Below are 16,931 nucleotides of genomic sequence, written 5' to 3'. Positions count from 1 at the left end.
TCAGTTGATACACTGGAGGGAAGGAATGCTATCCAGAGGGACCTTGACAAGCTTGACAGGTGGGCCAATGCCAACCTCATGAAGTTCAACCAAGCCAAATGCAAGGTCCTACACCTGGGTCAGGGCAATCCCAAGCACAGCTACAGGCTGGGCAACGAAAAGATTCAGAGCAGCCCTAAGGAGAAGGACTTGGTTGTTGGTTGATGAGAAACTGAACATGAGCCGGCTCCAGTGTGCGCCCGCAGCCCAGAAAGCCTGCGCTGTATCAAAAGGAGCATGACCACCAGGTTGAAGGAGGTGATCCTGCCCCTCTACACAGCTCTCATGAGACCCCTCTTGGAAGTGCTGTGTGCAGTTCTGGTGTCCTCAACATAAGAAGGACACGGAGCTGTTGGAGCAAGTACAGAGGAGGCCATGAGAATGATAAGGGGGCTGGAGCATCTGTTTGAAGACAGTTGGGGCTGTTCATATGAAGGGAGCCTACAAGGATGCTGGAGAGGTACTCTTCATCAGAGACTCTAGCAATAGGACAAGGGATAATGGGTTTAAACTTCAACAGGGGAAGTTCAGGTTAGATATAAGGAAGTTCTTGACTGTGCGGGTTGCGAGGCACTGGAAGAGGTTGCCCAAAGAGCCGTGGGTGACAAGGTCTAGTGTGAGACCCATGGCAGGGTGGCTGGACCTAGATGATCTTTCAACCTTACTATTTTCTTCCTTACTAGATTCTTTCCAACCCTAACTATTCTGTGATTCTATGAGTCAGTCACTCTCTTACAGAGCGGTTCTTTAATCTTGAGGTTCAATAGTATTTATTTTTTTCTTCATTTTTTTTAATAAATGAGGTACAACAGCAGCTACTATGCGTAAGAATAAATAAACATAAGAAAAATGAATTTTTAAAAATCTGAATACTAAAAGCAAGCAGGCGCTTGAAAACTGGAAGTTTTCCCTTCATTTTTACTTTTCTTGGCACAGGTACCTGTTACTTTAAAGGCAGTAACCCTAATTACAAGAACACAACACCTGATTTTCTACCAAAGGAAACCAAATTCTAAACTAGTTGGTCATACAGCACAAAGCCCATTGAGGAAATGTGTAGGTGGAGTTTGGAGCACTGGCAAGACAGAGGAAGAAAGTAGTAAGCCACTTCTGCAAAGCTGCAAAACATAGACCATCCTTCTCACGTGGCTACATGTACAGGAGTTTAACACTGTCTAGGGCTCTTGTCTAAGAGTGACAGGGAGCTGGGAAGGGAACAAGTACCTTTGTGAAACCTAGGCAATGACCAGAGTGGAAAGAAGACCCCAGTCATCCCCATGTAGAGAGAAAAGCCTCTTTTTTAACCAATTAACATGGAGAACCCTTGTGGAAGAAAAATTTTCTTACTTACTGGAACAGTACTGAGTCAATGGATTTTTTGTTTCACTAGTTTTTGAGCTAAATCTCTGTCTTTTCTTCCTCCTCCCTGGTTCTTGCATGTACAATTCTTTCAACAAAATCTCCGTTACTTGTGACTGGAAATTCTGAGACTTTACCTCAGGAAGACCTATTTTTAGGTTGGCTGACTGGGGGGCTCTCTTCCCTTCCTCAAAAATACATAAATTAATGGTCCTAGGGAAAATGGTTCAAAGATAGTAAGGGGAGACACTGTTTTAAAGGTGAAAAATACTGGTGGCATGAATGGCTGTGGTTCCAATATTGCACATGAGATGAGAAAGCCAGTCTTAATCTGAGAACCAATGTGTGGTGTTAACTTTGCAGGTGTGAGTATTAATAGGTGAGTTTCTGCCAATAAAAACCCCAGGCTGACTACCTGTCATCAAGAATTTGTTACTTTTACTGCTACAGTAAGCAGGAATTTATGAATAACTGAATTAGAAGTCCCAGAAAAAGTGCTCTCAACTGCTGAGTTCCGAAAAAAGGCTCCTTGAAAATAGTTTCAGTCCACAGTAATACCTGGTAGTATCAAATCTGAGTAACACAGGGTGTAATGAAATTATACATTAAAGCATGAAAACCAGAAATAGAATGGCTTCTTTTAAAAGGTTCTTTGCATTTTAGTGCCATGTTTAAAAAAAAAAAAAAGAAAAAAAAGCCTTTGTCATATAGTCCTAGTTCTTTGATGTCAATGGTACAACATTTTGGAAGAGCATCAGAGGTATCATACCTCCTACAGTACCTTTGATTTTAAAGGGTGTCATAACTACATTTACTCAAGGAGTACGATGTATTTTCAATTTGAGAAGAGTAAGTGGAACACATTTATTAGATCTTTGAATAACTAATAAGTGGTAGTCAATCTCATATGTAAACCAGTAAGAACAATTGAAAGCTTATTTCTCCTTTCAGTTTATCTGTATATAATCCATCTCCAAATAAAACAGATGCATGTTCCATTAATTCTGAAAGATAATGCCCTAAAAATTAACAGAATTTCATTCCTAAAAAGACAATGAAAACTTAATATATTGTATTTGAATTTTATGCCAAAAAAGAGAAGGGTATGGGGTTTTCTTTTGTTCATTTAACACACCACACGAGTGCTCCAGATCCTTTAAATCCTCTTCACTGATACACAATTGCCATTAACTTCTGAAAGGTTAGTGACAGTAAACTGTAATCAGAGACTCAAAATAAATCCAATAAACTTACTGTATGCCTTTTTGGCATTTGGTTGGGTTCTTTTTAAATAAATACAGGAATATAATGCCAACAAAAAGCCCAGCAAAGCAGTATTTACTGCTTAGCATAGTTCTAGCAAAATCCATTATGGCAGAAAAAGCACAACATGAATATTCCTACTTATTCTAACAATAGCTGTTATTTCCAGAAGGAACCACAGGAGAAAAAATACTAACCCGCAAAATACATCTGGATGTTTGAGGGTAAAGGATATAGCAGGGGATCTCAAATCCCTCTTTATTACGTAGAAGCCTTGCTGTTAAATAAGGAAGATCTGAATAGTTAGTGTAAGATTCCAACCTCTGCCTCTGAACACTGGAGCCTTGCCTGGTTACTGTCTCCAACTTGGATTTTGTCCTTTGTAGCCAGTAACTAATAGTTGATCTAGTTTTCCATACTTAAAGAGTGAGCAGAATACTCCATACTGTATTATTTCTGTATCATGTTTTAAATAAAAAACTGCATTAAAGCTCTCCTTCCCAATGGCCTAATCCATATATGTAAATGATGTAACTTCACTCAAATGATCAGTCCCACTAACTGAAAGTATAATTTTTTAAAAGACTGGCTATAGTTTTATTCTGTAAATCTAACACTGAGAGACAATGAATTCTCAAAGCCTTTAATATACACACTTATATATATGTGTGTGTGTGTATATGTGTATACATATATATATATATGTGTATATGTATATATAAAAGAGCCCGATTAAAACTAAGCTTGGTTTTCATTCTTGTTCCATTCTTGGAATAATGTAATCATGGTAATACACTGGTATAATTTTGGCATTACCACCTTGGCTATGGAACATGGGGAAATAGACAAGAAACAGTTTTATCATTTTTGGTTTTGGTTTGGTTTGCTTTTGCTTTTGCTTTTTTCCCCAGAAAAAAAAAAAAAAATGGTACAAACTGGGCACTGTGGGTTTGTGGGTTGTTATTTGCATAATTCCCTGTGAGGAAGTACATGACCAGGGAAGCTAGTGGGGAAGCTGTGAACAGAGACTAATTAGTATCTAATTTCTGCCACAGGCAGAAGTGGCAGGGGCTTAGAAGAAATAAAGCCAGCACATGTGACCTGTTCTTCAGTAAGCTGCCAACAAAGCAGGAAATGAAAATCCATTTATTACTGAACTATGAAATAACAGCAACTATTTCAGACTCCAGATGCTATTTCACTTTTATTATATATGGTCCCATAAGAATCACAGATTTTTAAGCAAATATGTGTTAAAACTGAATTCACTTTTTCCTGTGGACACTATCAGGGAGAACTGCTGAATAACATTTTGTACAAATAAAGCGAAGCTTTACACAGGTTAAAGAAACAGAATGCAAAGAATGCTTTAATTACTGTTTTCAGAAGGAAGGAAACATATCACAAATAAGTTCTTCTTTAGACATCAAAGCTGGAGTTCAGATGCCAGGCAGAAACATAACATACATGATATGACTGCCATTTTTTTGGATCTCTATTGAAACATCTATTTGATGTATTTTAGCTGCATCCTTGCCTGACAGGAGGTATCAGGTCTCCTTCACAGAGAGCTTTTCAGGGTTAACAGCAGTAAAGCATGAGCACTGTTACGGACAGATTACAGATACCATCAGTGATCAGGCAGTAGGCAACTCTAACAGCAGCTGGGTTTTTTGCTATTAGCAGTGAATGGAAAGGGATGATTCTTCCTTTGGGCTTCTTTCCACATAGAGAGAGAGGAGAAAACAGTGTTTCTGCAAGGTTCCTGGTGTTCCCTTTTAAAATGGTTCAAACGGATCTTCTTTCCCTGTGAACATCACTGCTTCCTGCAAAGCCCTAAACCTCTGTGAGTACCTATCAGCATGCTTTTGTATACAGTTAGGTAGATAAACATGCACACATGCAGAGACACATACACAACTGCTTCTATTTCTACTCAAGCATGGTAAGAAAAGCTCTATTTCTATGGGTACAGTTCTGTTTCTTGTAAACTGTCTCTTTGAAGGTTTCAACAAGAAACAGCCAGGTTTCCTCTAGAAAAACTCCTGACTGGAATACCATTGTGTATTGAGCAGAAATTAAAACTATTCAACATAAAAAAAAAAAAGACAAAACAAAAAAAACATAAGGAGGTGGAGGTCAGGACCAGAGAAAAAAAGACTGGGATATTGTTTTTATTTACTCTTCAGTATTACTTGCAACAAAACCAAGTGAAAATGCAACATTCTCACTTATAAAGTCTGATTTTCAAACTGATTGTATTACTTAATTTTTCTGTGAATTCTGTATTGTAAGCAAAACTAAGGAAAACTCTGAGACAGCTTCCAAAATTGATCACAAACCATGCTTTTGTTTGTAATTGAATACTGAGTATAATGTAATTTGGTAACATACTTAAATTGCTGCCTAACCATAAGCCAAAGCCTTGAACAAGCAGCCCTCTTATCTGTGCACCTTGAATGTGAAGGTACCTACTTGTTGGGATGAAGGTGGAGAGTTCTGATTTCTTTTGAAGGCATGGCAATTTCATTCAAAGCAGTGAAGTCTTCATCAAACCCACAAAATGTCACCATTTTTCTATCACATCACTTTATACGGAATCGTTGCTTTTAATTGTATCAACACGTTTACTGAATAAACATGGTCTATGTTTATTAAACTATGCTTATTAAACATGGTCTATGCTATAAAACATGGGTTTTTATCTAAAAAAGAAGGACATTTCCTACGTTTTTTTACTTACCCAGGCTCTTCAACACCAAGTATAAGAGAAGTAATTTCTTACACACATTGCTAAAACTGCCACAGTTGCTTTTCATGCTCTTGTCAGTAGGCTGAAAATACCTACATCTGTATTGGAGTATTTTGGATATTTTTGAGAAAACAAACAAAATCTTAGTAACTTATTTGCAGTTATATGCTCTTAACAGATGCACTCTTTATCAATAGTACTAAATTTTGAAACAGGATAAACGCTGTCTTTACCCACATAAGTCAGACAGAAAAAAAACATCTAATGCAAAATGAGACCAAAGTAGAAACAGACCCTGAAACTATTCAGAACCTTTTATTTCTTAAGTTCCATTCCATTTTAATGCTTTACTTAACTACTTTTTAGGTATATTCTATCACAGCATCACTTACCTTCACACTTCTGAGTTGCCTCATTCTGCTTGTGACCAGCAGGACATTTGCATTCATATGAACCTACTGCATTAATGCAGTTTCCTCCTTGGCAGACTCCAGGGATAGCCTGGCATTCATCAACATCTACAAAGACAAAAAAGAATGATTACTTGGCATGAGATACAAAATTTCATCCTGAATTTTGCGGATAGACACAAAGCTCTGAAATTATTGTTAAAAATAACTAAAGAAAACCCCAGCATATTCCTCTGCTTCAGCCACTAATATAAGATACAGCAATAACAGCAGTAATGTGACCCAAACCTCCATGTGTGTTGTGTTTAATTCCACGTAAGCTTGAAATGTACTACATGAAGATATCAATTTAATACCATTTCCTGTTCCTGGATTATAATTAAGTGTGGAATTCAATTATAGAGTTAAAGCAATATACTGCCTATTAAAATAAAATCCACAATTTTACTTCATTCCTTTCTCTATTATGATTAAAATACCTATTTAAGATAGGTACTTTTTCCTGAGATTTTTCATTAGTGCCAAATAAACACATAATACTAACCATTACCCTATTTTCCATTTCCAGAAATGGAAAATTTTCTCTTAGCTTGCATGCAGTATTAAATGAAGCAGCTGATAAACTGTATTTAACATGCAGAAGAAATCACCTCTCTTCTTTTAACATTCATGTTCATTTTCTTTATGTCATTTTCTTTATGCCTACTTTTCCCACAACCAGCTCTTTGCCACTCAATGTAGAGAACCGCAAGATACAGATGGCATACGACAATCATATTAATAGTAGAAAAAAGGGAGGGTGTTCATTATCTCAAGGTCCCCACAAGACACTGAAATTCCACTTGAGTTTGTGGCTTATCAGTTTTTGGTTTTGTTACTCCTAATGTTTGTGCTACAGATAAAACCTTGTCCATCCACCTATTTTTTCATTTAAGCAGGTATAATTGCTCACAGTCCAGGAAGAAGGCGCAGGTTTATATTTTTTTTTTCACTTATTTTAACCACTGGACTTGGGTTTAAGTACATTTTCCTGGAGAAGTTTGCATTTAGGTCGTGAATCTGTGCTGTTTTAACTAGCACAATATTGTGTCCAACAGATTGGAAATGGATTGAGGACTCAGAAGCATAAACTTTTTGCAAGCATTTTTTTTTTTTTTTAATAAATAAATAGTGCTTGGTACAACCTAGTTGGTCTGGAAAACAAACTTTTCATCTCTGAAGTATTTTGAGAAAGTTGAACATGATTTAGCAACCTTAGACAGAAAATGGGTTGTATCATTTATTCACACCCAGTCCACTCAGTAGCTCCCTTCTCAATAAGACTAATATGGCATTTGGCTTTTGACCCTTAGGCCTCAAACTGCATTCATTACATTCAGTATGCCTGTGCCTTGTGTCAGTTATTAATACTTATTTAAATTAAGCCAACTGTGTCAGCAGATCATGGTTAAAAATAACTACTGCATATCTTTCACAGTTCTGTAAGTCACAGATGTCAAATAAACAGTAAATGGCAGTAGCAGCAGTAGCAGCAGCAGCAGGAAATGAGTACTTCCCAGAAACAAAAAAGTAACACTGAAGTTTCAAAGCAAATAAAGTTTAAGATCTATTGATAATTTCTAATTTCTTTCAATTCCAATCCTGTGTTTTTAAAAGGACAAATAAATGCGAGCTCTGCTGAAGTCTGAAAAGCTGATCCCAAACACAGTGCTCGTCCAGTGAAGAAAGCACAAATGGTATCACTATGCAAGGTGAGATCCTACAGATCTTTCAATCACATGCACTACCTTGCTTTTCTCTGATAACATCAATCTTAATTTGTGAGGGCTTATATGTCAACTGTTGTGAGTCGTATTAAACTGTAAAGACAGCAAGTATATTCAACTTCAACGTTAGCTGAAAAACATATATAAACAGTACAAGCCTAATGTTTGGGGTTTTTTTGTAAGTATCACCTTTTGATGAAAAACTAAGTTCGTTGTAATATACCATTACTGTTTTGGAACTGAGAAAGGACAAAAGTATTTTCTTAAAAGGGCATATTGTATGAATTGCTTCCTAAATGCCATTTTAAGATACAAGAATATTCTTTCTGAAAATATAAGAAATTTGAAATGAAGGATATTTTATTTACTTTGTTGTACCTTTGACAGGCTAAGCCACAGAGGAGTTTTAGCATTATTAATTATTCATTTACTTACGTTTTTAAACCCCAACCACATTAACACAATAAGCTTTTTTCCCTAAACAGAAAATCAGATTAATAATTCTTTAGATATAATTTTGTATATAAAGATTCAATATGCTATAGATTCGGTAGAAAGTTTCCATGTGTTCAAAGGTTTGATAATATTTGGCAAGTGAAAAAAGGTTCTTCACTTTTGCAGTTTTCTCTGCAAAATGCCTGTGGGATTTGCATAGCTAACTTTAAATATGTAACTTTGAAAACACAGCCAAATTCAGCTTCCCTTTCTGATGAGCGGACTCTGTAGAACCAAAAAGCTCAGGAAAAATAAATTCTCTCAGATTTTATACACAAATATTGGAGAATGCACTTTTCATTTACAATGCTAGTAATAACAATTACCCAGGTAGAAATTTTCTCTCAAATTGAATAGCCACAATTCCTGTTCAAGAAATTATTGAACAGATGTTGCTGGGGGGAGGAGGGAGAAGAAACAAAAAAAAAAAATCAAAACCCACCCCCCCCCCCCCAAAAAAATAAAACCTCACTAAACCCCCCCAAAAATAAACCAAAACAAAACATTAATTTAAAGGATTAACTTTGACTGGTTTTGCTTCTTTAATTTTTAGAAAGCTATTCATGGCAAAAATGAAATAGCTCCACCACCATAATGTTCTACACAAGCACATTACTCAGAATATAATTAATCTCAAAAATGTGCTAAAGAGCCATTTATGATACACTAAGATTGCAACATGGGCATCCTGTGAAAAGTAGGAGAAACTTCATACTCAGAAGTCAAATATTGTCATCCTCTTTGATATGAAATGCATATTGAATTTATAACCTATATTCTGATAGTATGGCTTGCAAGTTGTACTGATTTTGACATACTCATATCAACTTCTGAACTAGGCTATCTGCTGATGTAAGCATTCACTTAAAAAATGCCAAGCATTCAAACTATGGACTGCCTGATTCTGGTCTAATCAATATGTGAGAAAATTACAGTTTTACTGAATACCAAGGGCGTTTGTGTTCATTTAACAAAAGTCTCTGTAAATCTGAGGAAAAAAAAAAAAGACAGAAAGAAAAGCACTAAAAAAACATTACCCGGATCATCGTATCCATTTCCAAAACCCGCAGAGAAAATATTTAATACCAGTCTCATTTGGCCTTTCAGATAGGAGTTATCACACTTAAGAGAACAACTGTTTCCTGAATTGCTAATACTCCCCTCTTTTTAAAATTTTTGTAGCACATCCCCCCTCCCAGAGCTCTATCTTGACTCTTTTATTTCCTCTTCACAGTTACACCTCTGTGCAGTCATACCTGCTATTGCAGCTCTATCTGTGCACAGCTCACAGATCTCCCATTCTTTACTCCTTTTATTTGGATTAAACTCTTCATTCACCTTTTTCTGACAGGATGAGTTTGGCACGGAACTTTTAAGTCTTGATTGCATTTCCTTGCAGTATTGCACTGTAGTAGCAAAAATCTTAGTCCAAATTTGTCTCTTCAGCATACAGCTTGGCTCCCTCCCAGAGTTTCTACTTTAGCTGACTGTTGGAGGTTTTTCTGAGCCCCTTTGAACAACACTGCTATACCACTTTTTTCTAAAATGTTCATATGTAGCTGTAGAGAAATCCTGCAGCTTATTTCTACAGCCTATGTACCATAATACAGAGTTTGGAAAGATAAACTGTCTCTGCAGTGTCGAGTGATACATCCAGTCCCTTCCTCCAGTAGGGTGGTCTGATAATTCAGGAGAGAGTAGACAACATGCTACAAACCTGCAAACATCACAAAACTTAGGCTGGGAGAAATTATCAGTACTCAGAACTTAAAAGAAACTGTCTCAGCTGTTGAAAGGCAATGATTCTGTGGAACAAAGAAATTCTTCATCTCTCCTTTTCAACATGGAAAATCTTTCCTTCATCTGTTTGTGCCTTACTATCATCCAGTGCTAATTCCTGAAGACATAAATAAAATCAGATTTTCCTATGTTGTAATAAAATGCCAAAAATGTAGCAAAAATGATGGCTGTTTAAACTTCCCATCACACAAAGTAGACCATCACATTGCTTCTATGCTTCCCAGCAGAATTCAGCAACCATGTTAACTGTGTAACTTCAAAATATTTACCACACAGAATAAGCTGGCAAAAAAAGAAAACACAATATTGTGGACACGGGTGCTAAAGAGCTCTACTGATCTCTCACATAATTTAAATGAAGAACCAGAAGCTATGCCAGCATCACTTTGGCAGCAAAAGTTTAAGAATTCATTTTATCTGTCCAACATCTTCATCATACAGAGGAGTTTGACTTACTTGGAGACTGCAACCAGTGTGCATGCCTTCAGTACACTGTTTCTGTTTATGATATGGTTATGAAAAGACTGTCTAAAATATACTAATCACTTCAAGATGAACAGTGAAACATAAGCTGCTATATGCAGACAGAGGCCTGCTTCTGACATATAAGGAAAAGTGCAATCAAGTATTTCTCCATACTGTAATTTGGATGCTTAAAGCAATGTAAGCACAGAGAAACAGAAAAGCATATATTTTAAATTAAGAAAAATGATGTGATTTATTCTTGCTTAAAACTAATCTAAGTATTCTAAATAAAACAGATGCTTTTCTAAGATAATGCTGTGGGGAGTCCCACAGAAGTGAATTTGAGTTAATAGCTTTTGTTGTAGTTTCAGGACAACCATACCTCTGTGTGAATGAAAACTGAAGGAAAAATAAAAAAATACATCTCATCAAGTTTGATTTTCTAAAAATTAAAAATCTTCCAACATCTTGATTTTCTCTCTATTTTTCAACTTATGTTTATGAAGGACTCTTTCCAAGAACTCTTATAGAGGAGACCTGAAATAGAAATCTAGCCAAACAACTGACTTTGTTATATTTGCGCAATTTTAAGCCACTGCATTATAATGCAGTGCAGGGGAAAGCATCACTAAGAATCATGCTGCAATGTATGGGATCAAAGTGAAGACTGAAAGTGAAGGAATAGGAAAATAACAGCGAGAAAAGGAAGACATTAACTAGCTTCTTGTGAAGCAGTAAAAAAAGGAACTTCCTGAAATCTTTTATAACACCATGAGCATCAGAAGCTGCCTAAATCAGGGTGGTTTTCACAGAATTACAAACTGGTTGAGGTTGGAAGGGACCTCTGGAGGTCATCTAATCCAACTGCCCTGATCCAGCATGGACACCTACAGCAGGTTGCCAAGTACCACATCCTGATGTTTTTGAATGTTTCCAAGGATGAACAATCCACAGTTTCTCTAGGCAAGCTGTACCAATGCTTGGCCATCCTCACATGTTTCCTTACATTGAGGATGATTTTCCTGTTCTTCATAGAATCATAGAATAGTTAGGGTTGGAGAGGACCTTAAGATCACCTAGTTCCAACGCCCCTGCCATTGCAAGGAAACCTCACACTAAACCATGTCACCCAAGCCTCTGTCCAAACTGGCCTTGAACACCACCAGGGATGGAGCATTCACAACTTCCTTGGGCAACCCATCCCAGTGCCTCACCACCCTCACAGAAAAGAACTTCCTCCTTATATCCAATCTAAACTTCCCCTGTTTAAGTTTTAACCCATTACCCCTTGTCCTGTCACTACAGTCTCTAATGAAAAGTCCCTCTCCAGCATCCCTGTAGGCCCCTTTCAGATACTGGAAGGCTCCTATGAGGTCTTCACGCAGCCTTCTCTTCTCCAGGCTGAACAGCCCCAACTTTCTCAGCCTGTCTTCATATGGGAGGTGCTCCAGTCCCCTGACCATCCTTGTGGCCCTCCTCTGCAGTTGTTCCAACAGTTCCATGTCCTTTTTATGTTGAGGACACCAGAACTGCACACAATACTCCAAGTGAGGTCTCATGAGAGCAGAGTAGAGGGGCAGGATCACCTCCTTCGACCTGCTGGTCATGCTCCTCTTGATGCAGCCCAGGATACAGTTGGCTTTCTGGGCTGCGAGCGCACACTAAAGCCGGCTCATGTTCATTTTCTCATCGACCAACACCCCCAAGTCCTTCTCCACAGGGCTGCTCTGAATCTCTTCTCTGCCCAACCTGTAGCTCTGCCCAGGATTGCTCCAACCCAGGTGTAGGACCTTGCACTTAGCTTCGTTGAACTTCATAAGGTGGCCATCAGCCCACCTCACAAGCGTGTCAAGGTCCCTCTGGATGGCATCCCTTCCCTCCAGCGTATCAACTGAACCACACGGCTTGGTGTCATTGGCAAACTTGCTGAGGGCACACTCAATCCCACTGTCCATATCACCGACAAAGATGTTGAACAAGACCGGTCCCAACACCGATCCCTGAGGGACACCACTCCTTACCGGTCTAAAGCTGGACACTGAGCCATTGATCACAATTCTTTGCATGCGGCCATCCAGCCAGTTCTTTATCCACCGAGTGGTCCGTCTATCAGATTGATGTCTTCCAATTTAGAGACAAGGATGTCGTGTGGGACAGTGTCGAACGCTTTGCACAAGTCCAGGTAGATGACGTCAACAGCTGGACCCCTGTCCATCAGTTCTGTAGCCCCACCATAGAAGGCCACCAAATTGGTCAGGCAGGATTTCCTCTTAGTGAAGCCATGCTGGCTCTCACCAGCCACCTCATTGTTTTTCATGTGCCTTAGCATGCCTTCCAGGAGAATCTGCTCCAAGATTTTGGAAGGCACGGAGATGAGACTGACTGGTCTGCAGTTCCCCTGGTCATCCATTTTCCTCTTCTTGAAAATGGGGGTTATATTTCTCTTTTTCCAGTGTTTGGGAACTTCACCTGACTGCCATGATTTTTCAAATATGATGGACAGTGGCTTAGCAACTTCATTCACCAGCTCCTTCAGGACCAGCAGATGGATTTCATCAGGTCCCATGGACTTGTGTACTTTCATTTTGCACCCATGGCCTCTTGTGCTGTCACTGGGCACTGCTTAGGAAGAGCATGGCTTTGTCCTCTTTGCACTCTCCTTTGAAGCGTTCTTCTCCAGGCTGAAGAGTCCCAGCTCACTCAGCCTTTCCTTAAAGGAGAGATCCTCTAGACCCTCCATCATCTTCATATCCCTTCATTGGACTCAAATACCAAAATCTCTCTTTTGTTCTGGGGAGCCCAGAACTCAACACATCATTCCTAAGTGTGGCCTGACCAGTGCTGACGAGAGGGGAAAGATCACCACCCTTGACCTACTGGCAATACTTTTTCGTCCAAAGCTCAGGATACCATTAGCTTTCTTTGCTGTAGTTGGCACACTGCTGGCTCACGTTCAACTTGGTGTCCACCAGGACCCCCAGGTCGTTTTCTGCAATATTGCTTTCAAGATTACCAGCACCCAGCAATATTGGCACCTGGGGCTGTTCTTCCCCATGTGCAGGACTTCTTATTTCTCCTTCTTGAACCTTCATGAGGTTCCTGTCAGCTCATTTCTCCAGCCTGTCAAGGACCTTTTGAATGGCAGCACAACCCTCTGGCATATCAGCCACTCCTCCCAGTTTGGTGTCATCTGCAAGCTTGTTGAAACTACACTCTGCCCCACCATCCATCTTATTAATGAAGATGCAAAACAGGTCTGGACCCAGTATTGACCCCTGGGCTACAGTGCTAGTCACTGGCCTCCAACTAGACTTTGCTTTGCTGATCCTCTAGAACTAGACTTTGACTTGCAGGCCCTCTGGACCTGGCCATTCAGCCTCACCATCTGCTCATCCAGTCTGTACATCAGTATCTCACGGGAGACAGTGTCAAAACACTTTTTCTGAATTACCTATCAGAAATTGTTGCTAACACATACATAAACACAAACAAATCCTGCTACTGTATGCCTTTTGTTATTTTGTAAAAATGGAATTAAAGTTCTCCAGCACTACAGGAAATCACCTATATAAAAAATTAGAGCAGATTATTCTAGGAAACTTTACCACTTTGCTAAGAAGGACCTTAACTCTTGTCACAGAGATCTGCTTACTCTTACAATGCCTGCAAAATCCCAGCTGTGCTGTCTTATATGGGTTTTGGAAGCCGTGAGATATGGATACACAGAGACAGAACAGTACATAGACACTTTGTGAAATCACAAAACAAACAAAACAAAAAAATCTGTCACACAAAATTATTTGAACCTCTATTTATCCCTATATTCACTAGGGATTAGTAAATCAAAAGGAAGTTTCTCTCTTTCATTTCATCATACAGACCATAATGGAACTCAAAGAACTGTTAATTTACAACACCTGATTTCAGCCCAAATACCAACCTTACTCAGCACTGTTAATTATCTAATGTTTTGCGGGGAGGGCTGTGCTTTGGTTGGAGTCCAGGCTTCCCACCTGTGGGGCCCAGCCAGTGCACTGCTAGGGCAGCGAGCACAGACACCACCAGGAAGACTGCAGCACAATTTGATGGGATACCTGCTGGGGGCGTACTTAAGACCAGTGCCTTTCCCTGCTTTGATCTGGCCAAGTTACAGAGAAAGTCTGGTAAATGGCCTGATGACCTTAAAATCAAGTGGGTGAAATGAGTTCATGACAGAGGAGGTGACTGGGTAGTTTTCAGTCAGGAAAAAGCGCAGGAGGGAGGCTGGGGAGCTGGCAACAGGGGAGCATTGTGTTCTCTGACCACCCAAGCCACCTATTGGGCAAAGGGTGTCCCTAAACTGGAGTGAGGACAACAACCACATATGCATGCTCGCTCTGCTCAGGAATCGGCTAATGGATGAGTGCAGTTGGCTGTTGAACAGTTTGTTGATCCAAAGTGATGCAATAATGATGAAAAACTTCAGATTCATCATTGTGTCTGATCCTGAACCTCAATAAATAAGGACCACTCAAACAAAGGCTAGGACTCAGCCTCAAATTAATCTTAATTAGTACTACCCATGCAATGCAAAATGGGCAAAACAATTGGGGAAAGTTCATAAATCAACTAACATAGGTGGCTAAAACTATTGGGTGCACTGAAGATGTCACCCAACCAAAACCCCCAAAAGAGGCCAGAACCCTCAAACAAGGTCCTGTGGAACTTCAGGTTAAATCCTCAGGTGGGATGAGAGACCAGAAAGACTTCAGAACCTGGTGGTGGAGGGAAGGTTTAGACTAGGTTTGTCACTAGAATTATTGAATAAGGAACCCACTAGCAGTTTTAAGGGCCATGGTCCAAGCTGTCTGTGAAGCCAGCCAGCGTGGCAAGGATGCAGACTGCTCATCCACTAATCCATTTTACAGAGACACCAGAGAGGCTCTAGACACCATTCAGCACGCTACTACCCCACTGGCAGAAAACTGGTAGTGCCCATACCCTGCCTGATGTCCCAGATATATCAGCTTAAACTTTTTGAGTGGGACACCAAGGGGGCTCCACATGTCATTATAGGCCTGGGCCCTAATAGATTCCCTGTAAGATGTGTGATTGACACTGGAGCCCAGATTTCTTGTTTTACCTCTTGTCTTAATGGCAATCCTGGGTATCTCCACGTGCACATGTGTTGATGTTCAAGGAGTGGGTGGCCAACCTCTCAGTGTGGGTGGTGTTGCATCTTCCAGATGTAGTGACACTGCTGAGTTAAAATTGCTTTTGTTCCTGACCTAAAAGAGGCACTACAGCTCCACAAGCTTTTTTCAATTGGGAAGCCACCTGTGGACAGCCCTGGGCAAAGTAAATTTCCACTGGTGCAGATATGATTCACAGATTGGCTAGGCTTTTCCACCTGGACTGCCCTTGCCAAACCTGTCAACTCCCCAGAGACTACTTCAAGTCCCGCACACTGGGCAAACAGTATCTTTCAACCACTCCACCAAGGTGCTTTAACAACACCTCCTTCTCAGCATGCATAATATCATCTGGAGCATTCAGACTCCTGACAGCAAGACTCTCAAATTCCCTGCAAATGGATCCAGGTAACTGTCTGGCCTTTCTCTACCAAGTCTGCTTTCTTTTCTGTTCTGTACAAATGGAATGGATGAGTTCACAACTCAGAACAGCATAATATGGTTCACTTGTACGGTACATGGTTATTGTATTCTGCCGAGGCCATGCTGCCAGCACAGCAAGAATACTATGTGGTCTTACTGGAGGGAGAGAAGTTTGTCCCTAGTTACCAACAGGGTCAGTATGGGTTCACGAAGTTTTTTTTTATTTTTGGCACAGCTGTTTGGCATTCAATACCATAGCTCTAAGATGGAAAAGGCAAAAGATTCTATACTCAGTGGTGGGACATGGTTTAAGCCCAGCTGGTAACTCAGAACCACGCAGCCGCTTGCTCACTCCCTCCCTTCTAGACACACACCTCCCCCACCCCCCCGGCTCTCAGAGGAATGGAGAGGAGAACTGGAAGAATGTAAATCCCACGGCTCTGTTCTTGGAAGGGCATGGTGCAGGGTTGCAGCTGGTAGCATATGGCCAACCAGTTGCACTTTGAGTAGCATCACAGGTACCTGAAGCATGCCAATATGAAGTGGCTTGGACTCTTTTTCCTGCTTGCCATTAGCACCGCTGCACAGACAGATGCTTCCACTCAGGGAGGGCTTAAAAGTGATGTAGTCTTGCAAATGGTAATGGAATTTGAATAATAAGTGGACACAAATGATCATACATTTTCCACCGGTACTGCCACTCCAACATTAGCTGAGAGCTTGCTTTCAAACCTTTATGGCTCAGGCATTGACATATCAATAGCAAACAATTCTAAAACAGCAGTTCCCCTCCATACCACAAAAGGCAGTCAGGCATGTTGCATACCTCTAGCTTCAGGTCCCATGTGCTTGAGTGAAAGATGCACAGAAGGGGTAGATGGCTGGACTACCACTACTGGACTACCACATACTTGCAACTTGGATTCAACTACTCCAAGCAATGGACTTCATTTATCCTACTTTAATGCATCAAAACCTAACATCTCTG

General features: G+C 40.0%; 1 protein-coding gene across 1 annotated transcript in view; it reads right to left on the bottom strand.

Moving 5' to 3' along the window:
* Positions 1-16,931, bottom strand: part of FBN2 (fibrillin 2) — a gene marked incomplete at its 3' end in the record, with an annotated part of 165,248 nt that overhangs the window by 114,786 nt on the left and 33,531 nt on the right. The window contains exon 5 of the mRNA XM_080637931.1: positions 5,806-5,931. Within this exon, the coding sequence (XP_080494057.1) occupies positions 5,806-5,931 (126 nt within the window). The remainder of the gene's footprint in view (positions 1-5,805; positions 5,932-16,931) is intronic.

This window comes from Psittacula echo (assembly GCF_963264785.1).
Source record: "Psittacula echo genome assembly, chromosome: Z".
Lineage (NCBI taxonomy): Eukaryota > Metazoa > Chordata > Aves > Psittaciformes > Psittacidae > Psittacula > Psittacula echo.
The sequence above is the reverse complement of the archived record's forward strand: the minus strand, read 5'-3'. Positions and strand labels throughout refer to the sequence as shown.